Source organism: Heptranchias perlo, chromosome 3 (genome assembly GCF_035084215.1).
Source record: "Heptranchias perlo isolate sHepPer1 chromosome 3, sHepPer1.hap1, whole genome shotgun sequence".
Classification (NCBI taxonomy): Eukaryota; Metazoa; Chordata; class Chondrichthyes; order Hexanchiformes; family Hexanchidae; genus Heptranchias; species Heptranchias perlo.
In genome coordinates, this window is record NC_090327.1 from 63,001,211 (window position 1) to 63,027,285 (window position 26,075).

A 26,075-nucleotide genomic window follows, 5' to 3' on the forward strand; every position below is an offset into this window, starting at 1 on the left:
TTAATCTCAAATGCTTTCCATAAAAGAAAGAAAAAATGATCAAAGATCCCGAAATGTGATACAAAATTATTCACAGCTTTTTCACAATTCAAGTTAAAGCTGCTGTGAAAAGAGAACTGAAAGCAAGAAAACATTGAACAAATAAAACAGGAAAAAATAAAGAACACACTAATGTGGATGATTTCTTACTTGGAGTACCAAAGTATCGGAGTAAAACGCCCTGGGTTGTGGCCTCTCCCACCACATTTTTGGCCATGCACTGGTATGTCCCCTGGTCAGATTCCTGTGTATTCTGGATCATCAAGGTACCATCATTTAGTAAATTCAGACGAATGTCATTCTTCATGTGTAATTCATTGCTAGAATAAAATAGAGATGTAAACAGTCAAAAGGAATGCTATATTATTGCTTTGTGAACTGTTCTGCTTAACTTTAGGATAAAAATTTAAGGGGAAAAAAATCTCCTGTTGCTTTCTTGCTGTACGTAGCAAAATTGTAAACATATTGTAACCAAAAATCTGTAGCCATTTTAGCATAGTCCCATTGTAACTTCAGTGGAAATTAATTGGAAAGGCCAGAAATTAAACCAGGACCAAGATACACCTTAGGGTAGAAATTCGGGTGTGCAGGTTGGCGTCCATACACCTAAATGGTGAGGCCCGAGGCACCCCCAATATTGGGCCTTGAGCCTCTTCAACATCAAGCCGGCATGGCGTGAACAACCAGCTGGCAAAGAGTAAACAAAGATTGGAGGGCCTGGGAGGGAGAAACGGAGGACGGGGTTGGGGGGAGGGAGTATCAAAAGCCGAGTCGGGTTGGAACATCAGACACGGAGAGAGGGATTGGAGGCCAGGCCAAGGATAGTGGCGATGATCAGGTTGCGGGGGGGGGGGGGGGGGGGCGGCATAGCGACAGCCCACCTTTTTAAAATTTGGGGTTGAGAGGAACACTCCTGCTCCTTCTGGCTCCACAATCAGTAAGTAAATTTCAAAAACTTACCTTTTTGGTAGCAGGCAGTCCCAAGGCCTGGTTTTACTGAGTGCAGCCGGCACTGGCCTTCACCCCATAAGGTGTTGTATTTTAAATGTGTTCTGCTGAATTGCCACATAATTCATAGGAGAAACCTGAACTTCTAGTGCTATTTTTCAGTTGTCTCATTATATTACTTTATATTTTAGAACTGATGGCTAGAAGCTGAAATTCTGCATAGAATTCTCCCCCTCATGTGATATTGTGATGTCTCCCTACATTGACTCTTGAGTCAGAACAATAGAGGACGGTACTTCCCATTCATAGAACTGAACTTTACGACATCACTGAAGGAAGAGTTCTATCTGACATTTAATTCCAGATTCTTTCTAATGAGCAGATTAACATGGTAACACATAAATATGGATGGCAGTGACATCAGTCAGTTCAGACACCTTCGCCCGGAATTTCTGTGGGAGTTCTCCTGATCTCCTCCCATAACTTTGCTGGAAGATCAGTGGATACCCCAGAGAAATGATATAAACAGTGAATATTCTACCCTCTTATATCATTGAACAGTTTAAAGATATCTTTATAGGATTAAAAGGACACGGCTTCCGTTGTGGCATTGTTGGAAGAATCCATGGGATCTGGCATAAATACCAGTTGAAACTCTTACCCACAGCCTTGATATCCCTTCCTTTTTAATGTGGTTATGTAGCAGAAAACAAAGAAAAATGCTATAGAGAACGTGCTAAATCATCTCAGCCACCACTGAGTTATGGCCCATGGGTTGCAAAAACATGCTACTGGCTAAATTTCACACTGCAAGCAAAAAGATTGGCTTGTCCCCAACTTCTCTAATGCGGGGTGACAATCTTGCATTGTCACCAATGAGTTAATTAAACTTATTCACTGTAGTTGTGTACTGTTGAATCATGTTAGTATCACACATTAATAAGAAAATCTAGCATGTCATGTCATTTTTCTTTCAAAACTAAACACGCTGACAAATAACATGACTAAATGAGGCTTTCCATGATTTATTTTCTTAAAAGCAGTGAAACAAACAGCACATTAGTCTGTTTATCAGAATAGACTATGAAAAAGTTGACTGGAGAAATTTGACTCATTGGAAATTGAATACATGCACAGTGGCTACGAAGAACCCTCCTGAGGTTAAATGAGAACAGAATGATAAATGGAGAAAATCCGTCTGGACATTTCATTATCAGATAACACTCTGTACATATAGCAGAGAAATTAATCAGAAAAATTACGTGGTCCCACTTTCTATAGTTTGTCATAATGGTGGCTTTATGACCACATTGACATTATGTAGGTTTTTGTAAGTTTCTTTAGCACAGAGTGAACACCTCAGAGTTTGGTGAGTGTGGGAGTTCGGTGAAGTGGGGGAAGGAGGTGCTGCTTTGCCTTGCTTTTCCTAACTTTTTCCGCAGAGCAGCGGCGGACCTGAGCAGCAGAAGACTGAGAGTGGGGATAAAAGCAGCAGCAGACCTGCAACAAGAGACAATTACTGTGCGACGTCGCAGGTGAGGCAGGAGAGTCCGAGAGGTGAGCACAGTATAAAAGGAGAGACCGAGAGCGGGAGGAGAGTCTGAGAGGTGAACGCAGTGTAACTCTAAGGCAAGTCATGGCAGCAGAGCTCGCACCCGTGATATGCTCCTCCTGCACTATGTGGGAAGTCATGGACACTACCAGTGTCCTTGGTGACCATGTGTGCAGGAAGTGTGTCCAGCTGCAGCTACTGGCTAACCGCATTTCGGAGCTGGAGCTGCAGGTGGATTCATTGTGGAGCATCCGCGATGCTGAGACTATCGTGGATAGCACGTTCAGTGAGGTGGTCACACCACAGGTAAAGAGTACGCAGGCAGAAAGGAAATGGGTGACTGCCAGGCAGAGTAAAAGGACCAGGCAGGTAGAGTAGGAGTCCCCAGGGGCCATTTCCCTCTCAAACAGATATTCTGCTTTGGATGCTGTTGGGGGAGATGGCTTGTCAGGGGAAAGCAGCAAGAGCCAAGTTTGTGGCACCACGGGTGGCTCTGCTCCACAGGAGGGGAGGAAGAAGGGTGGCAGGGCTATAGTGATAGGGGATTCAATTGTAAGGGGAAACAGACAGGCATTTCTACGGCCGTAAACGTGACTCCAGGATGTTATGTTGCCTCCCTGGTGCTAGGGTCAAGGATGTCACGGAACGGCTGCAGGGCATTCTGGAGGAGGAGGGTGAACAGCCAGTAGTCGTGGTCCATATCGGTACCAACAACATAGGTAAAAAAAGGGATGAGGTCCTGCAAGGTGAATTCAAGGAGTTAGGAGATAAAGTAAAAAGCAGAACCTCAAAGGTAGTGATCTCAGGATTACTACCAGTGCCATGTGCTAATGAGTATAGGAACTGGAGAATAGACAGGATGAATGCGTGGCTGCAGGGATGGTGTAGGAGGGAGGGATTTAGATTCCTGGGACATTGGGACCGGTTCTGGGGAAGATGGGACCTATACAAGTGAGACGGGTTACACCCAAGCAGGACCAGGACCAATGTCCATGTGGGGGTGTTTGCTAGTGCTGTTGGGGAAGGTTTAAACTAGAGTGGCAGGGGGATGGGAACCTTAGCGGGGAGTCAGAAGGGAGTAAAGTTGAGAGCAGCAAGAGAGGGGAAGACCCAAGGGAAATTTACAATACAAATAGTACAAACAGTTGTTCAAGAACAAGTAAAAGGGAAAAGCGTAAAGCAGCAGAAAGAAAGTGTACTTTAGACACTACAGATAAAGTGAAAACTAGAAGGCGTAAGGCGATTAACCCAGCATCAAAGCTGAAGGTCAGGCTGGGGTGTGTGGCCCAACTAAGAGTTCTATATACAAATGCACGGAGTATAAGGAATAAATTAAATGAACTACAGGTTCAAATTCAAATTGGAGGGTATGACATGATAGCTATTACGGAGACATGGCTGCAGGATGGTCAGGATTGGGAACTAAATATACCAGGTTATAAGGTCTACAGGAGAAATAGGGAAAATGGAAGAGGGGGAGGAGTAGGCTTAGTGATTAGAGATTAAATCAATTCAATGATCAAGGAGGATATAACGAGAGGTAAGCAGCCAACAGAGACCTTATGGGTTGAATTGAGAAATAGGAAAGGATCTAATACTATAGGGGGAGTTGTGAAGAGGGCCCATGGCAACAGCTCTGAAGTGCTAGATTGTATAAATGCAGAGATTAGACAAGCGTGGAAAAAAGACATAGTGGTCTTAATGGGTGACTTTAACCTTCACATAGATTGGGGAAAGCAGACTAGCAACCATCAGAAAGGTAGTGAATTTCTTGAGTGTGTTCGGGATAGTTTTCTACAGCAGTATGGCCTAGAGGCAACAAGGGGGCAAGCCATACTAGATTTAGTAATGAGTAATGAACCAGATTTAGTTAACAGCTTAACTGTGCATGAACATCTATCCAATAGCGATCATAATATGATCGAGTTCAATGTAGTGTTTGAAAGGGAAAAAAGTGAATCAGCTGCTAAGATTCTAGACTTGGGTAAGGTCGACTTTAATGAGATGAGACAGAGACTGTCCACAGTAAACTGGGCAAATCTGTTAATGGGTAAAACGACTGATGATCAGTGGGAAATGTTTAAAGAAACATTTAACGTGATACAGAATCGGTTTATACCCCTGAGGGGCAAGAACTCTACTTACCAAAAAAAACAGCCATGGACAACTAAAGAGGTAAGGGACAGTATAAGACATAAGGAAAGGGCATACAAAAAGGCAAAAAATGGCACAGATCCTGGCGAATGGGAAAGATACAAAGATCAACAAAGGGTCACAAAACAGATAGTAAGGGCTACAAAAAGAGAGTATGAAAAGAAACTTGCAAGGGATATCAAAACCAATACGACAAACTTTTATAATTATATTAGGAAAAGAGGGTGGTCAGGAGCAGTGTTGGCCCCTTAAAAACTGAAAGTGGGGATATTGTCATTGACAATGGGGAAATGGCGGACATGTTGAACAATTACTTTGCGTCAGTATTTACAGTAGAAAAAGAGGAGAGCATGTTGGAAATCCCAAGAAAACTAATATTGAATCGGGGACAGGGACTCGATAAAATTAATATAATATAAGTGAAGAAAATAATAGCACTAAAGACTGACAAATCCCCAGGACCAGATGGTTTCCATCCCTGGATTTTAAAGGAAGTAGGTGAGCAGATTGCAGATGCCCTAACTATAATCTTTCAAAGTTCTCTAGATTCAGGAACTGTCCCTCTAGATTGGAAAATTGCACATGTCACTCCGCTTTTTAAGAAAGGAGAGAGAGGGAAGCCGGGGAATTATAGACCAGTTAGCCTAACATCTGTTGTGGGGAAAATGCTGGAGTCTATAATTAAGGATAGGGTGACTGAACACCTCGAGAATTTTCAGTTAATCAGGGAGAGCCAGCATGGATTTGTGAAATGTAGGTCGTGCCTGACAAACCTGATTGAATTTTTTGAAGAGGTGACTAAAGTAGTGGAGAGGGGAATGTCAATGGATGTTATTTATATGGAATTCCAGAAGGCATTTGATAAGGTCCCACATAAGAGACTGTTAGCTAAGATAGAAGCCCATGGAATCGAGGGAAAAGTACGGACTTGGTTAGGAAATTGGCTGAGCGAAAGGCGACAGAGAGTCGGGATAATGGGTAGGTACTCACATTGGCAAGATGTGACTAGTGGACTCCCGCAGAGATCTGTCTTGGGGCCTCAATTATTCACAATATTTATTAACGACTTAGATGAAGGCATAGAAAGTCTCATATCTAAGTTTGCCGATGACACAAAGATTGGTGGCATTGTAAGCAGTTTAGATGGAAACATAAAATTATAAAGCGATATTGATAGATTAGGTGAATGGGCAAAACTGTGGCAGATGGAATTCAATGCAGACAAATATGAGGTCATCCACTTTGGATCAAAAAAGGATCGACAAGGGTACTTTCTAAATGGTAAAAAGTTAAAAACAGTGGATGTCCAAAGGGTCTTAGCGGTTCAGGTACATAGATCATTGAAGTGTCATAAACAGGTGCAGAAAATAATCAAGAAGGCTAATGGAATGCTGGCCTTTATATCTAGAGGACTGGAGTACAAGGGGGCAGAAGTTATGCTGCAGCGATACAAAACCCTGGTTAGACCGCACCTGGAGTACTGTGAGCAGTTCAGGGCACCGCACCTTTGGAAGGACATATTGGCCTTGGAGGGAGTGCAGCGTAGGTTTACTAGAATGATATCCAGACTTCAAGGATTAAGTTACGAGGAGAGATTACACAAATTGGGGTTGTGTTCTCTGGAGTTTAAAAGGCTAAGGGGTGATCTGATCGAAGGTTATAAGATTAGGGGAAGTTTAAGGGGAATGGATAGGGTGGATAGAGAGAAACTATTTCCACTGGTTGGGGATTCTAGGAGTAGGGGGCACAGTCTAAAAATTAGAGCCAGACCTTTCAGGAGTGAGATTAGAAAACATTTCTACACAAGAAGGGCGGTAGAAGTTTGGAACTCTTTTCCACAAACGGCAATTGATACTAGCTCAATTGCTAAATTTAAATGTGGGAAAGATAGCTTTTTGGCAACCAAAGGTATTAAAGGATATGGGCCAAAGGCAGGTATATGGAGCTGGATCACAGATCAGCCATGATCTTATCAAATGGTGGAGCAGGCACGAGGGGCTGAATGGCAGGTGTCACTCATTATGATTTAAAAATGAAATCTGCTATACTTTAATAGCTTTTCACTTATAATAAACAGTAACATGTGTTTAAGTGGATGGGTTCAGAGGAAGCAGTCAAGCTCTTAAGAGAGCTCGAAAAGGCAAATGAGTAAATTTGAGGATTATCTGTACAATAAGCATGTAAACAGCTATCAACATAGACTCAGAAAGCAAAGAACACATCTGATCAACCCTTTTAATCTCTTTTGAGGAAGTGACACCCAGATAGACTGTGAAAAGCCTTACGTCATGCCTTATTTGGACTGTCAAAAGACATCGGACCAAATATCACAAGAAAATCTATTAGGTCAGCTCAAAGGTGTGGAATTCCATGGTAAATTTTAGGAATGAATAAGAAATTGGCTGAAGGGTAGGAAACAATGGGTACTTGTTAGAGGAGTTATGTTGAGATGGGGAGTGAAAGTACTAATCAGAGTGCTCCAGGGATCGGTATTGGAACCACTACATATTTACACCAATGACTTGGATTCTGAGGCTCAATGCAAGATGATACCAAACTGTGATAAGTTAAAATATGTGTTAACAACATCAGGGCATAAGGGCAGGACAGTATCTATTGCCAAATTAAAAGTTCTAAATACTAATGCACGTAGCATAAGAAATAAAACAAGTGAATTGGAAGTGCAAATTCAGCTAAAGGGGTATGATGTAGTGGCCATCACTGAGACCTGGCCACAAGCTGCACCTGACTGGGAGATAAATATTCCAGGTTAGAAAGAACAGGGAAATTGGAAAAGGAGGAGTAGCAATGTTGATAAGTAACACTAAGGAAAAACGGGTTATCAGTAAGGGTGAGCAGGCAGTAGAAACGCTATGGGTATAATTGAGGAATAGAAAAGGATGCAAGACTTTAATGGGAGTTGTTTATAGACCTCCAAATAGCAGTGATAAAGTAGCAGGATACATAAACGTGGAGATCAGAGAAGCTTGTTGCAAAAACAGAGTAATTATAATGGGAGACTTTAATTTTCACATGGACTGGGAGAAGCAGAACAGCTCGAGTCACAAAGGCAGCGGATTTCTTGAGTGTATTCGAGACAGCTTTCTGTAACAATATGTTCTTGAACCAATAAGAGAACAGGCCATCTTAGATTAGTCAATAATCTAACAGTAAGGGAACACCTAGCTATCAGTAACCATAATATGATAGAATTCGATATTAGGTTTGAGAGGGAGAAGAGTAAGTCAGCAACCAAGGTTTTAAGTTTAGGGAAGGCTGACTTTGGAGGGATGAGGCAGAAATTGACCACAATAGACTGGGCAGAACTACTCATTGATAAAACTATGGATGAACAGTGGGAGATGTTCAAAAAAGTATATGGTAGAATACAAGACCTATACATACTGCTAAAGGGCAAGAGCTCTTGTTGTGTAATTAAGCAACCTTTGTCAACAAGGGAAGTGAGAGATAGTATAAAACTAAAAGAAAGGGCCTATGCAAAGGCAAAGAACAGTAGAGATCCTGCGGACTGGGAGAGATATAAAGAAAAGCAAAGGGATACAAAAAAAAGTAGTAAGAGCTACAAAACAGGAATACGAGAAAAAGCTTGTGAGGGATATAAGGAAACACTAAAGGTTTTTACAAATATATTAAGAAAAAGAGGGTGACTAAGAGTAATGTAGGCCCCTAATTATTATAATTAGAAATCAGGAAATAGCAGTCTTACTAAACAATGAATTTGTATTAGTCTTCACCGTGGAGGATGAGGATAATATACCAGAGATACAAAGAAAACTAAAAATAAATCAAGGGGAGGAACAAACTAGATTCAATATAAGTAAAAACATGATGATGGAGAAACCAATGTTATTAAAGATAGATAAATCTCCAGGACCCGATGGTTTCCACACCAGAGTATTTAAAAAAGCAGGTGAGGAAATTGCTGATGCGTTAGTCATGATATTCCAAACCTCTCTCAATTCAGGAATTGTCCCCATGGATCGGAAAATTGTCAATGGCACTCATCTATTTAAGAATCATAAAAGAGATCAACTAGGAAATTATAGGCCTACTGGTCAAACGTCAGTTGTGGGGAAGTTATTAGAATCTGTTATTAGGGACAGAGTGACCGAGCATTTGGACAAATATGAGATGATCAGAGAGAGCCAGCATGGATTTGTAAAGGGATGATGTCAGGAAGCACTTCTTCGCACGAAGGGCAGTTGAAATCTGGAACTCTCTCCCCCAAAAAGCTGTTTAGGCTGGGTCAATTGAAAATTTCAAAACTGAGATTGATAAATTTTTGTTAGGCAAGGATATTAAGGTTTACAGAACCAAGGCGGATAGATGGGGTTAAGATACAGATCAGCCATGATCTAATTGAATGGCGAATCAGGCTCGAGGGGCTGAATTCTTGTTCCTATGTACCTATGTTCAAAATAAGAGAGGCAGTGAAGTTGAAACAAGGAATTTAGAAATTACAAAATGAGTTGGACAAAATATGTAACTGGGCAGAAAATGGTAGATGAAATTTAATGCAGAAAGTGTAATGTACTGCTAATAGGAAGAAAAAATGAGAACCACATGTACTCCATCAATAGTTTTGAAATAGCTAAGCATGAAGCTGAAAGGGTCTTTAGAGTTTTATTAGACTGATCAACATGTCCAACCAATGCAGAGCAGCAATCGACAAAGCCAGTAAAATGTTGAATTATATAGCAAAGCAGTAGAATAAAAGTCAAAGGAAGTCATGATCAAACTGTGTCGTGCTCTGGTTAGACTAAACTTTGATTTCTGTATCCAGATCTGATCACCGAGACATAAGGAGGACAATATAAGCATTAGAGACAGTGCACAGAGGAACCACAAAGATGATTCCTGGTACCAAAGATCTGATTTATGAAGAAAGATTAGACAAATTTGGGCTTTTCAATCCTGAAAGGAGGTGCCTTCTGGAAGTAATATAAGATATTTAAGAGTACTCACCTTAAGGTAAATCTGTAAAATTACTTTAAGCTAAACTGTGAGCAGGACAAGGAGACACAAGTTAAAACTAGTAAAAGAAAAAAAATAGAACTGGTATCACAGAAAGTTCTTTTTCTCACAAACAGTGATCAATACATGGAATGGATTATCAGATAGCGTAGTAGAAAATTCTGGATTAATTTGAGGACAAATTAGATGCTGTAATGGTCGGGCTTTGGGGAATTCTGGATAGACAAACTAAGAAAGGCTGAATGGCCTTCCTCATATATAACTTGCTGTGATCTTATGAACAGGGAAAGACTATTTCTTCTAGTTTGGAAGTAACTAACAAGGGGTCATCAATATAAGAAAAAAGTTACCAAGAAAGAACACATATTTATTTGTTCCTTTCACATCCCCAAGAGTTTCATAGCCAATGAATTACTTGGAAGTGTGGTAGCCAATTTGTACACTGTAAGGTTCTACAAACAGCAAAGAGATGAATAACCAGTTCACTTGTTTTGGGATTGCAGGTTACAGAATTAATGTTGGCCAGTACACCTGGAAAACTCGCTATTCACCTTTGAAAAATTGGCTTGCAATCTTCTATATCCACCTGAAGAGGCAGACCGGGCCTTAATTTAAATTCGTATCTAAAAGATGGCACCGCCAGCAATCCACCTCTCCTTAGGATGTGCACTCCAACAATGCACAGCTCCCTCAAAAAAGCACTTAACTGTCAACCTAGATTATGTGCTCAAGTTCTGGAGTGGGGCTTGAGTCCCGAAACCTCTCACTTAAAGGCAAGAGTACTACCACTGAGCTAAGCTAACACTCGTGTGAGGAGAGAGGGGAAGATAAATTTCTTTATGCAGAAAGCTGTTAGAGGAAGGAATCTTTTGCTAGAAGGGGTAGTTGAGGCAAAGATCATTGTTTCTTTTAAGGGAAGAGTAGATCATGATTTGTAGTAGGATATATAGGGAGAGAGAATGGCAGCGCAACTGTTCTTGCGAAGACTAGCATAGAGATGATGACCCATATGGCCACCTTTTGCGTTGTAAACATCTACAATTCTATGTACAGACTTCACAAAATACAAGCAGAAGAAAAAAAACACAGAAGGATGCTTTAATGGGAAGATGGTAGGGTTGGTATTCTGGAATGGTGAAATAGATAGCTTGAAAGTCTATCTTTTGATCTTGATCCTGTGAAATGAGCTTTCAATCTGAGTTACTCTTACTGATTATAAGTACCACGCCTCGCAATTCTCTAAAATTGACTGTCAGTTGAGCTAGCTTAGTGTAAGACTTTCCAGATCTCTAAGCAATGTGAAATCAATCAATTGTTACCAGTAATCCAGCTAATAATGCTTCAGTCACCAAATATTTTAGTTTGCTCTGAGCATTAATGATAACATTAAAATAGATATGGCTAGGCCCATTATCTCCAGACGTTTAAGTCTTCTGAAGACCTCTCCCAAAAGTTAAGTTTTAAAAAAAAAATTTTTGTGGGCCCCCCAAAAATTATCCAGCCTGCTGCCGGCCACTTCTCACCCCCCACCCCGCCCCGGGCTCAACCCCATCAATAGGCCTTATCTACTGACTGGCTGAGCGCATTAGCTGGCTGTTTACCCTCCTCACCAGACTGGCAAGCTGCTGCGCAGCACCTGTTTGGCATCAGCAGCTGGCCAAGGAAAGGTTAATGAAGCCCAAACCTGAAAGAGAATTCAGGCCTCCTGACTGCCATGTTGGGCAGATGTCACAGATGCACAGCCTATATTGTGCCCACTCTGCACCCAACTCAAAAGTCTCTCCCACGAATTCAACAGGAGGCAAACATACAGCCAGGCACAATTTTGATCAATAGATGTTTAAATATTAAAATAGTTCATTAAAAAACTTTTTATTCTAAAGAGAAAAATACACTCCTAAATGAGCTATGTAGATATTTTCTCTCAAAACAAAATCTTCCATTTATTTTGTAATCCACCCCCCCATCCTGTTCTGCAGGCCCAAAGGTTTCTCCTGTATTGACATACTCCATACTCAGTTGGCCGTAGAATCCAGCCCATACACATCTGTGCAGGTGCAATCAATGTTCTTTGGTTGGTCCACTTGGTGAGCTGCACATTACAAGAAAGAATTCCTCCCTCCCACAGACAAAGCAGTCAATGCAGGCAACTCATACATAGTAGAGGGAAGCCTGAGCGCAATAAGTCATGAGTTCACTTGGTATAGAGCCTATTGTGCTCTGCTTTGATCTTATCTATAACACTAATCATCATTCAGCATATTCTGATACAGCTGTTAACGCATGGCTGACAATACAAGGATAGTTAAAAGGTACATGGTAGAATATGAAAGCAATGGTATAGACTGAGCAGGAACAGGTAGGAGGTATTGGTAAACAATTTGTGGTGAGTTACAAGTATAGCACTACTTAAATTTTAGTGTATCTTTGTGACAAGAAGAATTTTATTCCTCAGTAATGTAGAATTTCATATATTTTCAATGAATGATTTTCAAAACATGAAAATATTACCAATAGTCCATCAAGTGAGCAAATGTACAATACCAAAAATTAACACCTTAATTAAAAAATTAACAACTTAAGACAATATAGCAACTATAACTTTAGAATAAAACTTTAATTACAATAAACTTCTCCTCCTTATGCTTGTACTACATTAATGATCTAAATTAGTTTCAGAGACTGCATAACGACCCTGACTTGGGTGTGTGCCAATATTGTACCTAATAATCATAATTTTTTGCCAAAAATCACACAACAAAGGAGCATGGAGAAGAAAAGTAACTTAAAATATATATGAGCTTTACTGGGCCAGTTCTTTAATGGGATAAAACTCAGCTAGGTTTTCTCTAATATAGAACTAAGATGCATCTTTATTGTCTTTAACTCTGATTTTCAAAAGAACATTTTAAAAATATAGTTCCAGGAAGCTAGCACTACATGGCACCAAGAGTTAGTACTGTATACTACTATTTTTAATGTAAGGAATCTTACAACACCAGGTTATAGTCCAACAATTTTATTTTAAAATCACAAGCTTTCGGAGATTATCCCCTTCGTCATTCACCTGACGAAGGGGATAATATCCGGAAGCTTGTGATTTTAAAATAAAATTGTTGGACTATAACCTGGTGTTGTAAGATTCTTTACATTTGTCCACCCCAGTCCATCACCGGCATCTCCACATCATACTATTTTTAATGTATTTTAAAGATGGAGTCTCAGTATTTGCATTCCTATTTTTAAAAATCAGATGGTTACAATTGTGATTTAACATTATTTTATTTCTTGTCTGTTTAATTCTTCAAAAATATTTTTGTTTGCACGTTGAGCATAAATGCCTTCTCGGAGAATTTTAGTGAAGCGAATTAATCTCCTTCACCCTGTCAGCATCAGTAACTCCTCCTAGATAGGTCCCTCTTGATGTCATCCACACTAATCATTTAAACATAACCATTCAACAGAAAATCATGATGGTGCAGCTTGTCATAGTCCCACTACAACTGCATGGAAATTGGCTATAACCCGTTCGGGTCCATAACCAATTTCCATGCAGTTGTACTGCACCAATAATGCGTGCTCCAACCGGGGGGACCAAGGCCAGCCCGAAATTGTTCCACAGGCCTCAATAACATTTTCATCATTTACTAAGATGAATTTTAGGCTGCTTGCCTCACCGGCAATGACCCAAAGGTAAGTCCTGGGAGCGAGGTTGGAGTGGCAACTGAGTGAGGGCAGCCGATCGTGAGGACTGTGGAGTTGGGGGAGTAATCTTGCTCCTCCTGGCTCCACACGAATGCTTTTATCAAATTAAAGTTGTCTGTTGGTGGCAGCCACTGCTTAAGCCGCAGCAGCCACTGGAAAATCCTGAGCGAAGCAAGCCTGGCAACTGGTCTGCTCAATCCAAACCAATTTCTACAAGGGATCCAAAACAGATGGTTGGCCTCTCATTTACATCTGTAAGGGGCCTAACGCCTGTTAAATGGCTGCCCGGGACACTTGCAAAGCCTCCTTTACCAATATGGCGGCACCTGTAATGCAGGTGCAGATCAGACACAGGATGTTGCGCTCCAAAATTGGTCCTTTTTGCCACTGTTTTCCACCCAGAAAATGTGCACAATGAGGAACAATTTCTACTCCACATCTGCATATAGAGCTTCAGCAATCTCCACGTGGTTTGTTCTATGACAAAAATCACACTTGGTACTGAAGAACTATTTAGATTGTCGATATTGCAATTGTCATTAGTTTTACACAGTACAGAAACTGGCACTCCAGCACAGTGAGAAATATTTTCCCTGTTCACTATTTGTAATTAAATTGTGAGCATGCATATAACAAACATGGTAAGGTGAGAATTTATCTCCATGATCATACATATATTTATTTCCCAATCTTGTCCTTCTGGCTGCGGGGAGACGCTGAGTGGAGGTCTGCGATTTCTCACAAGAAGGGGTGCAAAGTTGTCCCTGGATGGCTGTTGTCTACTTTCTAGTGGACAGCTTCATAGTGGCATAGACAGAAGTCAGTGAGTAGATCACTTTGCTGGTGGGGATAGTGCATGGCACAGGAAGATCAAAAACAAGTGAGTAAATTATACCTCAATCAGTTTTGTATTTTTAACTACTAAAAATGGGTGTTCTGCATTTCCTTTCAAATTCAATAAACTTTACCTTCAATTTAAGTCTCTGACTATTAGATTTTATCTACAGTTCCTGACATACCTCATAGAAACTTTCACATATTATTCTATGACCATAGGTTTATCATCTTAGTGGGTGATTTTTTGTCATTCTCCCTATCATGTATTGAGATTAAACGTGTGTTTTTACACCAGTGCAACCATTTTTAATGAAGCACCATTAGTTTCTTAAACATTCCTTTATGTTTTTTGTCCAGTGTTGTAAGTTATTATTTTCCCTGGCTTCCTAAAAGGGGCATAGTTATTATGAAAATGTTTGTAAAAAAACAATGGAGAAAAGATTTGCCAAACGTTATGCTAAGATGTTACCTGTTAAAACTCACTGGGATGAAAATGATGCAGGGCCTTTCTGGCTCCCCTCATTTCTTCCAAACAAGAAATGTTTGTTAAATACTCCCACTCAATGCAGTATTCCCAAAACAAAATGGCAAGACAGATCCCCTGCTCCCATGCCCCTGCCAATGCTGCTCTCAAGCAGGTAATTAGGAGATAAGTGACAGCACAATAAGTTAACTTACTGTTTTTCGGCCTGAAATGTGCGCCGCACATGAAGCACATGCCCCAACTGGAAAGCCCAAGGATAGCCTAAATTGGGCATTGGGCCTCATTAATATTATTTGAGCAAGCTGCCGTGTCTCCAGAGGCAGCTCACTCATTTTATAAGGCTGATCCAAGTCTCATCTCCTGCATTTAAAAGAAGGATGTTTGTAGAGCATTTAACCCATGTCATGCCTGTAAATTAGGTGTGTCCAGGATGGTGGCTCAGGTGGAGGAATCCACTAGCTGCATCTGTGGTGCAATGATGCTTGTCTGCAGAGGTCTGCAGTCCAGCATGGAGTGCATGGCAGCTTCAGCATGACCTCCAGTACATAGATGCTGAAAATCCCCAGCTGTTCAAGCTGTAACATTGGCAGGAGTCCACCAGAACAGCCACAAACTCATTCAGGATTCAGATTCACCAAGTACTGACTATGAGGTGAAATTTCCTGTACCACTGCTCCTACAAGGGCCATCAACGTAAGTGGGGTGGGGGGGGGGGCAAGGACTCTCCATGCCAGGTGTTTTCACGTCCCGGCCTTCAGTCAGGACCTGACGTTGGGTTGGTGTAAGTATACCTGGTCTCACCAGGCATACCTCACTGGCAGGGGCAGACGTGGGACCAATCTGGGGGTTGAGGCCAGGATCGGGGCCTGGATTACCAAAGATAAGGAGTGGATTTTTAAAAAAATAGTACAGGGACGATCTCTTCCCCTTTCCATGTAGGAGGTAGCCAGCACCCCCTGCGAGCCAGCAGATTTCCTCTGAAATTTCCTGCCACTTCAGCATGGGGCTGTCCCAGATGCACCCTCAACCTGTCAAAGATCCACTCGTTACTCATGGTCCCTCGCCCTGATTGAGCAAACTTCAGCAGGGTCAGTGGCAGAGGCTGCAGGAATGGGCATCCTGGCACTAATGCCGGGATTTGTCCTCCCCCTCCCCCCCCCCAAAAAGCAGGCAATTTTCAGGACCAGATGTTCTACAAACAGTTGTTGCTGCAGGCATGGCAGCCATGACGGCAGCTGTTAAGATCTTGGGCATCAAATCCAAGATGGCAATTTCTTCTTTTCACTAATCTACTATGGCTGAAATGCAAACTCTGAGGGCTTCAGTGATCTGATCAGAGGCATTTGGTCTGCTTGCCAGTGTCCAATCAGAACTTATCTCCAGTACTAATAACCTGGTAGATGTCCACGTGAGAGTGTTTTCCCTCAGGACAGCTCGATACACATGCCCTTCTGCCAGCCCTTTCAAATGATGAGATACAAGGTGCATGTGTTGGGTATTGCAGATTTAAGGGAGAGCCATCAATGAGAATGACAACTTCAGACCAGCTACAAGTTAGCAGTTCCCTGTATTGGATTGTCTTACTGGCATATCACATGAAACCAGCTGTTGAGACCCTGGGTTGATGGAACTGAAAATGATGGAAACTATTAGGCATTACAATTTTCAAGATAACACGAACAGAAAATCCCATCCGTTATGCAACAGTTGGTATAATAGTGACCAACACAATGGGGGTGATTTTCATCTGCCTACTATCCCATTCACAGTGAAAAATGGTACAGCAGGAAGATGAAAATTGTAAACAAAGATTTCCCACCCACTGGTCGCCTGACTTGACTTTCAAGCGGGTCTTGAAATGGATGGCCAGGGCTCCCGCCCAAAACAGGTGAGAGAGCCTTATTTTGATATTTAAATTGGAGTCCCACTCCAAGTGTAGGACCTCGATGCAATTTTTAGGTACCAATAGGTAGAGCATGCGCGACACACACTCTGCCCATTGGTATTGGATGTGGAGTGGCCTAACCTGTGATCCTTAAAGGGACCGCTGAAGACCATTCTGGAAAGAACATGGCTAAGTTTTCTAAATGATATTTGTTGGGCCAGGAGGAGCATGAATACTCTTCCTGGCCCCACAAAAATCTTTTGGCCTGCTACTAGTCCTTCTTTGCCCCGCACTCAAAGGATTGCCTCCCCAACCCCCCACCCCCTTTAAGAATTCAGTTCTGGCTTGGCTCTGGGAAGGAGCTGTCAGAAACCCCATGTCCCCGCTCGGCGAGATGCCTGTCAATGCTCCTCGAGTGCTGGCAGCTGACTGATATTATATAGATAAGGCTCAACCATCAAAATGGTTCGGGCGCTGTTGTCCTCAAGCGAGCATAGCATATGCCACACTCACTGACTGTTCAATTGTCACCAGAGTTGAAAATTGCCCCCAATGTCACAGATCAAACTGTAAACTGTTTTCCTCTCAAGCATTAAATAAAACATTAAGTTTAAAGCTGGAGAAAAATATGAAGTTCATCAAAAAAAATATCCAAGCAGGATGGTAGTTATTTGCCTGAAAGCATTGGAAGGGAAATCGTGTTTACTGAGTGCAAACTGCTAGGGAAGAAGACAAAGCAGATTAAATGGACTGAAAAACAAGAAGTAATTATTCATTATTTATACCAGATGGGTGGACAAAATGTTGTTTGTTTACCTGCAGTGAATTATTTGTGAAACTGGCATTTATATTTAAATTTGTGTGATGCATAAGTTATGTGTCAGAAAAAGGAACAAGAGGCCTTTTCAGCTATTTTATCTTACAAAAGCACTGGCTTTGATTTTCATGCGGAGTATATATCAGATGGGCGGTGGGCAGGGCGCCTGATGTCAGTGGGATGCCCCATCATCAGACCTCATTGTATACAACAGGCAAGCTGCCAGCACTAATCACACTCCTTTATAGGCAGCTTACCGATTGGGAGGGTGGTAAATCTGGTGGGGCGGCTGCCACTTAAAGACAGACTACAGCCCTTAAAGGGGAAGTGCGCTTTTCAAAGGTAGTCAGTACAGAGCATGTTGTTGAAGTATCGTATCCCCCAACTCTCCAAAGTAGCCATGAAGGTGCTTCAGGAACAAGTGAGTAACTGGAAGGAGGTTCCCTTTTCCTCCAATATGCAATGGGTACCTCATCAAATTAGTTTGAGGCAATGGAGAGAGGTGGCTGAGCAGGTATGCCAACAGCATAGTCCCAAGAACCTGGCTGCAGTGCATGAAGAAATTTAATGACTTCACCAGGACTGCCAAGGTAAGACTCTCCTTCACATCTTTCCTACTCTCTGTACAGCCCTGCACCACTCTACTTTAGTTCCAGCACTATCAATCCTTCCCTCACCCATTGCTATGCATATTCTCCAATCACAACAGGACACTGTACTGCACCTCCTACTGCTTGCACTCACATATTCAACACCACACTCAACACTTGCTACAGCCCACAGAACTACTTCTGCCTCTTACCCACTCCTGCTACTTCGTCCTCTCAGTAAAGATACAAAATTGGCAAAGTGACATGAAACAGAGAGTAGTGGTGAATGGTTGTTTTTCATACTGGAGGAAGTATACAGTGGTGTTCCCCAGGGGTCGGTACTAGGACCACTGCTTTTTTTGTTACAAATTAATGATCTGGACCTGAGTGTACAGGGCATAATTTCAAAATTTGCAGATGACACAAAATTTGGTAGTGTAGTAAACAGTGAAGAGGATAGTAATAGACTTCAAGAGGACACAAATAGGCTGGTGGATTTGGGGGGACACATGGCAGGTGAAATTTAATGCAAAGAATTGCAAAGTGATACATTCTGGCAGGAAGAACAATGAGAGGCAATATAAACTGAATGGAACAATTATAAAGGGGATGCAAGAACAGAGAGACCAGGGGTACATGTGCGCAAATCTTTGAAGGTGCAGGTCAGGTTGAGAAAGCGGTTAAAAAAAGCATATGGGATCCTGGGCTTTATAAATAGAGCATCGTTTCACATCGTTCACCTGACGAAGGGGGATGCCTCCGAAAGCTTGTGAATTTAAAATAAAATTGCTGGACTATAACTTGGTGTTGTAAAATTGTTTACAATTGTCAACCCCAGTCCATCACCGGCATCTCCACATCATTTATAAATAGAGGCATAGAGTACAAAAGCAAGGATGTTATGATGAACCTTTATAAAACACTGGTTCAGCCACAACTGGAGTATTGTGTCCAATTCTGGGTACTGCAGGAGGCCACTCTGTCACTTTGGACAAAGTTTGGCCTCCACCACTCTCCTCCTAACAATAAAATTCACCAACTTGCACACTTACCCCGGTGTCCAGACACATTTATCTACCTTGCGGACCCCCTCAAATGTACATCTTGCGGATGGGGGCCGCCGTAGCTGCAGTCATGACCTCCTCAGAGGACGAACAGCATCACCAGCCTCGCCGGCCACGCCGTCCACCTCTGACACGTGGAGCTCCACAACAGAGTGCTGTGACACATCCACCTGCACAGCAGGAGGGAGGGAAACCGCAGAGAGAGATGCGTCGCAGAGGACACTACCCTCGCCACTGGGTCTACAGACGGAGGCTCAGCTTCCTGGACCTCTCTGAGCAGCAGTGCACACGGAGGCTCAGAGTCACTCGACATGTAGTCGTGGCCATCTGCAGCCTCCTTCATGCCGAGCTGCTCCCGGCTGACCCGAGCACCATCTTCTTACTGCCGCTGTCAAAGTCACCACTGCCCTCAACAACTTCTCCTCCGCATCCTTCCAGGGTGCTACCGGGGACATCGCCGACGTCTCTCAGTCGTCTGCACAAACGAGCCCTGCAAATACACCTACACCCACTCTGCAGTGACACAATGGATGGCATTAGTTGTGGATCTTCATAGTGATCCTCAGGAGCGGACATTATTGCACAAACCAGACAAGATTCGCAAAGACGTGGCAGTAGTGGTACCAATATAATATGTTATGTGAGTTAATCAGAAATTAAATATAAGTAAAAACCATGACAAACCCTCAAACACCCTTGTGCATCCCCTTCATGCTCACGACACGTTTGCCTTCTGCTTCCTACTGCACATATGTGATGCATGCCCTGTGGCTGTAGCACAGGTAGTGGCAGGTTGAGTGAGGCTGACCGTGAAAGAGATGCATGAGAGGTGAGTATGAGAGTATGAGATAGAGCCATGAGATTGTATGAGGATTGGGTTGAGTGGTAGTGGTGGGGTGAGTACTGGCGAGGTGAGTAAGTGCAGGTAAGATGAGGATGAGCTTTGAGTGGGTGTGAGGAGTGATGTGATAGAGTAGTGTTGGCAGTACAGAAGGAGATGTGGGGTGGGGGAGGTGATGTGGCAGACGGAGTGTAGGGGAATGAGTAAGTGTACTCACTTCGGCTGACCTACTTAGGTGATTGAAGCGACTCCTGCACTGTATGCAGGTGTGTGATATGTTGGTGGTGCAGGTGACCTCCTCTGCCACCTCGAGCCAGGCTTTCTTGGTGGCAGAGGCAGACCGCTTCCTCCCGCCCGCCGGGGGGAAGATCTCTGTCCTCCCCCTCCTCCTCACCCCATCCAATAAGTCCTGGAGTGAGGCATCATTAAACCTGGGAGCAGTCTTCCCCCTGGGCTGCTCCATGCTGTAATTTTTCCTATTTTCTGCAGCATCAGTCAGTGGAGGGCTGCCCCTTTAAATAGGGCTCCTCCAGCTGACAGTCTATGCTGTGCATGTGCAGTCCGCCCACTGTGCAGCTTTCCAGTGCGAAACCCAGAAGCAAAGGTAAGTGGCTTCAATTAGCCTGCGATTCCATGCGGAGCACCCCGATTTCACTGGGCGCGTTACCCACGCGCCCAGTCGACCCCCCGCTGCGAACCCGCCGCCCTCCTAATATCGGGCCCCTGTTGTCGGGAAATTACTCGAGTCTATAATTAAGGATAGAGTGACTAAACACCTTCAAAATTTTCAGCTGATCAGAGAGAGCCAGCATGGATTTGTAAAGGGCAGGTCATGCCTGACGAATCTAATTGAATTTTTTGAAGAGGTGACTAAAGTAGAGGACAGGGGAATGTCTATGGATGTTATATGGACTTCCAGAAAGCATTCAATAAAGTCCCTCACAGGAGACTATTAGCTAAAGTTGAAGCTCAGGGAATTGAGGGCAAATTATTGACCTGGTTAGGAAATTGGCTGAGCGGCAGGAGGCAGAGAGTAGGGATAATGGGCAGGTACTCAAATTGGCAGGATGTGACCAGTGGTGGTCCCACACGGATCTGTGTTGGGGCCTCAACTATTCACTGTATTTATTGACGGCTTAGTTGGCGGGATAGACAGTGACATATCCAAGTTTGCTGATGACACAAAGATAGGCAGCATTGTAAGCAATGTAAATGGAAGCATAAAATTACAGAGCGATATTAATAGATTAAATGAATGGGCAAAACTGAGGCAAATGGATTTCAATATACGTAAGTGTGAGGTCATCCACTTTGGACCTAAAAAGGATAGATCAGAGTACTTTCTAAATAGTGAAAAGTTTGAAACAGTGGTAGTCCAAAGAGACTTTGGTGTCCATGTACATAAATCATTAAAATGTGATGGACAGGTACAGAAAATAATCAAAAAGACTAATGGAATGCTGGCCTTTATATCTCGAGGGCTAGAACACAAGGGGGTAGAAGTTATGCTACAGCTATACAAAGCCCTGGTTAGACCACACCTGGAATACTTTGTTCAGTTCTGGGCACCGCACCTTAGGAAGAATATATAGGCCTTGGAGGGAGTGCAGCGTAGATTTACTAGAATGATACCTGGACTCCAAGGGTTAAATTGAGGCGAGATTACATAAACTCGGGTTGTATTCCCTGGAATTTAGAAGATTAAGGAGTGATTTGATCGAAGTTTTCAAGATATTAAGGGGAACTGATGGGATAGATAGAGAGAAACTATTTCTGCTGGTTGGGGAATCTAGGACTAGGGGACATAGCCTAAAAATTAGCGCCAGGACTTTCAGGAGTGAAGTTAGGAAACATTTCTACACGCAAAGGGTGGTAGAAATTGGAACTCTCTTCCGCAATCGGCAGTTGATGCTAGCTCAGTTGTTAATTTTAAATCTGAGATTGATAGACTTTCGTTAACCAAAGGTATTAAGGGATATGGGGCTAAGGCCCATGAAGTTAGGTCACAGATCAGCCATGATTGCACTGAATGGCGGAACAGGCTCAAGGGGCTAAATGGCCTACTCCTGTTCCTATGTTAGGTAAGGGTATCAAGGGATATGGAGCAAAGGCGAGAAAATGGAATTTAGGAGCAGATCAGCCATGATCTAATTGAATGGCGGAGCAGGCTTGAGTGGCTGAATGGCCTACTCGTCTTCCTAATGTTCCTATTTTCGAAGGAGAGTGCAGCATAGCAGATGAGGATCCAAATAGTGAGTATTTCAGGCTCTCCAAGATCAGCCGAAAAGCCAAACAAGCCAGCAGCCAGGCCTGCACGTCAGAGGACTAGAGTTACACTCTTTTTTATTTTCTCTATTTGCTGGCTTAAGGCCCTGTCAGGAGGCGAGCCTATGTCAGGTGTGCTACTAACCGGTTAATGGCCTCGAACACCAAAATTGGCTGCAGCTTGGCATGGACAGGTCCAGCTCACTTGGAGTGCTGTGGTCCTGTCCCGTACATGTGTGGGGGAGGGGTTCAGGGAAATGAGCCCCAAAGCTTCATCCTGGATTTTCCAAGCACAGACTTGTCTCCTCAATTTGTGACAGCATGTCTACGTTTATTTTGTGTTTGACAATGCCCTGACAGCCATCCAGAGGAATTTTAATGTACTAAAATAGAGGTAATCTTTCAAAATTAAATGATTACAAATGCTTAATTTTTACTTGAGTGGTAACAGGGGCAATTTTATACTAACCCGCCTGTCAGGAAACTGGTTTTACACCCTGCCCGATTTTACTCTCCATTGGAGAGCAATATTGGGCGGGGTGTAAAACCGATCCTATGGGTTTCTTGCCCGGCGATTTAGGCTAAAATTACTCCCCATGATTCAAAGTGAGCTGGAGCGACAAACATTCACACAGACCCAAGGCCCGATTTTAACCCAAAGTGGAAATCAGGGGTGTAGGGGCCGAAGTGAGCAGTGAACCGTTCCACCCCCTGGAGCATAGGACCCAAGTGATTTTAACTTCCAGACCTCATTTGGAAGGCCCGATTCCAACTCCTGTCTGAAGTCGGCGGGAATGACGTTAACAACGGTGGGCTGGAGTGGAAATTCTCGGGGTGGGGGGGGTCACACCGTCACTGAAGATCCATGGAAACGGTCCCTAACAAGATAAATGAGGTGGAAGGCGACAGTCAAAGCTTGAGATCGAGGCGGGGGGGGGGGGGGCCCAGGGCAGGGGATGCCTAAGGTACCCTCATGGGGCCAGGAGGAGCATTACTCCCCCTCCTGACCCATAAGAAACATGTAAAAAGTCAAAACAATATAAACTTATTTGGGCCTCATGTGGCCAGGACACTGCCTGCTGCCAGCTTTCACCGGTGGGTCCGAGACTGTGCGGCCCTTAGTCGGCCTGCAGTTAAAATGACGTGTGCCTCCCAATGACGTAATTGGGAAGCGACTTAGGCCCCCACTCCTCTGGGGCGGGCGGCTTTCCCATGCCTGATTTCAGATCAGTTAAGATGTTGGGGGCTGGCACATTTCGGGAATGCAGTGCGAGCCCCCACCTCCCACTAGCATGTTCCCATTGGGGTGGTGGGGGGGTTTAATTACCCACTACGCATTCAAACATAGACAGAAAGTGAGCAGCTCCATTTAAACTCCATCTTAAACTCCAATTAGGGATCAGATTGGTGAATCTTCTGCCCAGTCCTCTCATATCTAGCAGAGATTTTAGGGGCATGTCTATGGGCATTCCTTGGCTGCCTCAGGAACTGTGGCCATTGTGTCTTTGTTAGACAGGTGAGAGTTTCATTGATGTCCTAGGAAAGGCCTCAAGAGCACAAAAATTGAAAGGTAATCAATCCCAGAGTATCAATTAACTGCTCAAATCAGCCCATTTCATCCCTGCGGGGAAAAGAAAAATTGTGGTACTTGGTTGTTCATGCAAAAAAGGGCCTCTAATTCCCGCCTTCAGAGCATCTCACTGTATTAGTAAAATGATCTCATCTCCAGGATTTGGACAAAGTTAATGCTGTTATCCAGTCAGAGGCCGGAGGACCCATTCTGCCATATTTCCGGTGGTAGAGCTGGGACCTAGGAATTTTGAGCCTGAATTGTTCATTGTATCATAGAATCATAGAGTGACACAACACAGAAGGAGGCCATTCTGCCCATCGTGCCTGTGCCGGCTCTTTGAAAGAGCTATGTAATTAGTCTCATTCCCCTGCCCATTCCCCATAGTTCTGCAAATTTGTCCCCTTCAAGTATTTATCCAATTCCCTTTTGAAAGTTATTATTGAATCTGCTTCCACCACCCTTTCAGGCAGTGCATTCTAGATCATGACAACTCACTGCGTAAAAAACTTTGTCCTCATCTCGCCTCTGGCTCTTTTGCCAACCAGCTTAAATCTATGTCCTCCGATTACGGATCCTTCTGCCAGTTTCTACCTATTTACTCTATCAAAACCCTTCATGATTTTGAACACCTCTGTTAAATCTCCCCTTAACCTTCTCTGTTCTAAGGAGAACAACCTCAGCTTCTCCAGTCTCTTCATGTAACTAAAGTCCCGCATCCCTGGTACCGTTCTAGTAAATCTCCTCTGCATCCTCTCTAAGGCCTTGGCAATCTTCCTAAAGTGCATTGCCCAAGCTGGGGCTTAACCAGTTCAAATTGCATTTTTTCATTTACATTTCTACCTCAAGGTTTTCTCCTGTCGTTTTTCACTAAATGTTGCTCTTCTCCATGCAACTAACTCTCAAGCCAGCATGATAATTTTCATCTTTCCCATGAACTGAAACACACCACATCCATAATGCTTCATTTGAAATTGGCAAAGTTAATCCAGTTGAACCAGAAAACTATGGAGCGCTAGGAGAACAGCCTTAATTTCCCTCAACAATTGGCTACTTGTCAATCAGCCAATTTGGGGCTTGGAGTCCAACCAAGTTAAAATAAGTTCATTTTCAATTTCCTCCACCAATATGACTAGAGTACCCAACTCACACATTGGATTAAAGATTTTTAAGGGTTAGTGTCCAAGAAAGTTGGAAATTCTTTAATCTATTGTGAGCTTAGATTCCAACGCAGAATTGGTCATTTGGAAGTAACGATGTATGTGTACTAGAGGAGGATATGGAACAATTGTCAGAGATAACTGTAGAAAAGAAATTGGTTCAAAAAGATTAGCAGAACTCAGTAAGTCACTGGGCCATGATGACATGCAGTGAAGTCTGTTGAAAGAGATGAGATAGCAAAGGTTCTGGCCACAATTTTTTAATCCACCTTAAATATGTAAATTATGTCATGGGACTGGAGAGTATCCAATGCAACACCTTTGTTCAAGAAATTAGAGAAGGATAAGCAGGTAAGTACAGACCAGTTAGTCTAATGTCAGTTTGGGGCAAAGTCATAGAAGCCATAATTTGAGATAAAATGAGTTTGCATTTACAAATTCATGGATTAATCAAGGACAGACAGTAAGGGTTTGTTAAAGGCAAACTGTGTTTCAAAAATGTAACAGTCTTTTGAAGAAGTGGCCAACTGGATAGATAAGGGGAATGCGGTAGATGGAGTGTAAATGGATCTTCAGAAGGTGTTCAGTAATGTGCCTCACAATAGGCTTGTTAGAAAAATTCAGGCTTATGGTATAAGAAAAAATAAAACATTGTGGATAGAAAGTTGATTGACAGATCGGAAACAAAGAGTGAGAGTAAATGCGTATTGCTTAGATTGGAGAAGGTTTGAAAATGGTATATCATGGGGTCAGTGCTGGTCCACTTTTGTTCTTGGTATATATAGATAATTTAGACATGAGCATAGCAACCACAATTCCAAAATTTTTGATGACACAAAAGTAAATGTTTTTGTAAAATGAAGTAATAGACTTCAGGAAGACATAGGCTAGCAGAATGAGCAGGCAAGAGGTAGATGTGAGGTAACATATTTTGGGAGAATGAACAAGGAACACAAGAATAACTCAATGGAAAGATGCTGAAGGGTGTGGATGAACATCAAGACTATTTCCTCTGGTTGGGCAGAAAGTGATATGTGTAGTCTTACATGAAATACTTAGAGCAATTTAAACTCAGTTTTTAGTGGGTGTGAGTCTCCAGCATAATGCTGCCACTAATTTTGCACTAAATTGGCAATCATAAAACATGAAAAGAAAAAGCTCACGTCTAT

General features: G+C 42.8%; 1 protein-coding gene across 1 annotated transcript in view; it reads right to left on the bottom strand.

Annotated features, from left to right (window-relative positions):
• LOC137314905 (peroxidasin homolog) overlaps positions 1-26,075 on the bottom strand; it is a 573,760-nt gene that overhangs the window by 166,848 nt on the left and 380,837 nt on the right. The window contains exon 9 of the mRNA XM_067979924.1: positions 190-359. Coding sequence (XP_067836025.1) covers positions 190-359 — 170 coding nt within the window. The remainder of the gene's footprint in view (positions 1-189; positions 360-26,075) is intronic.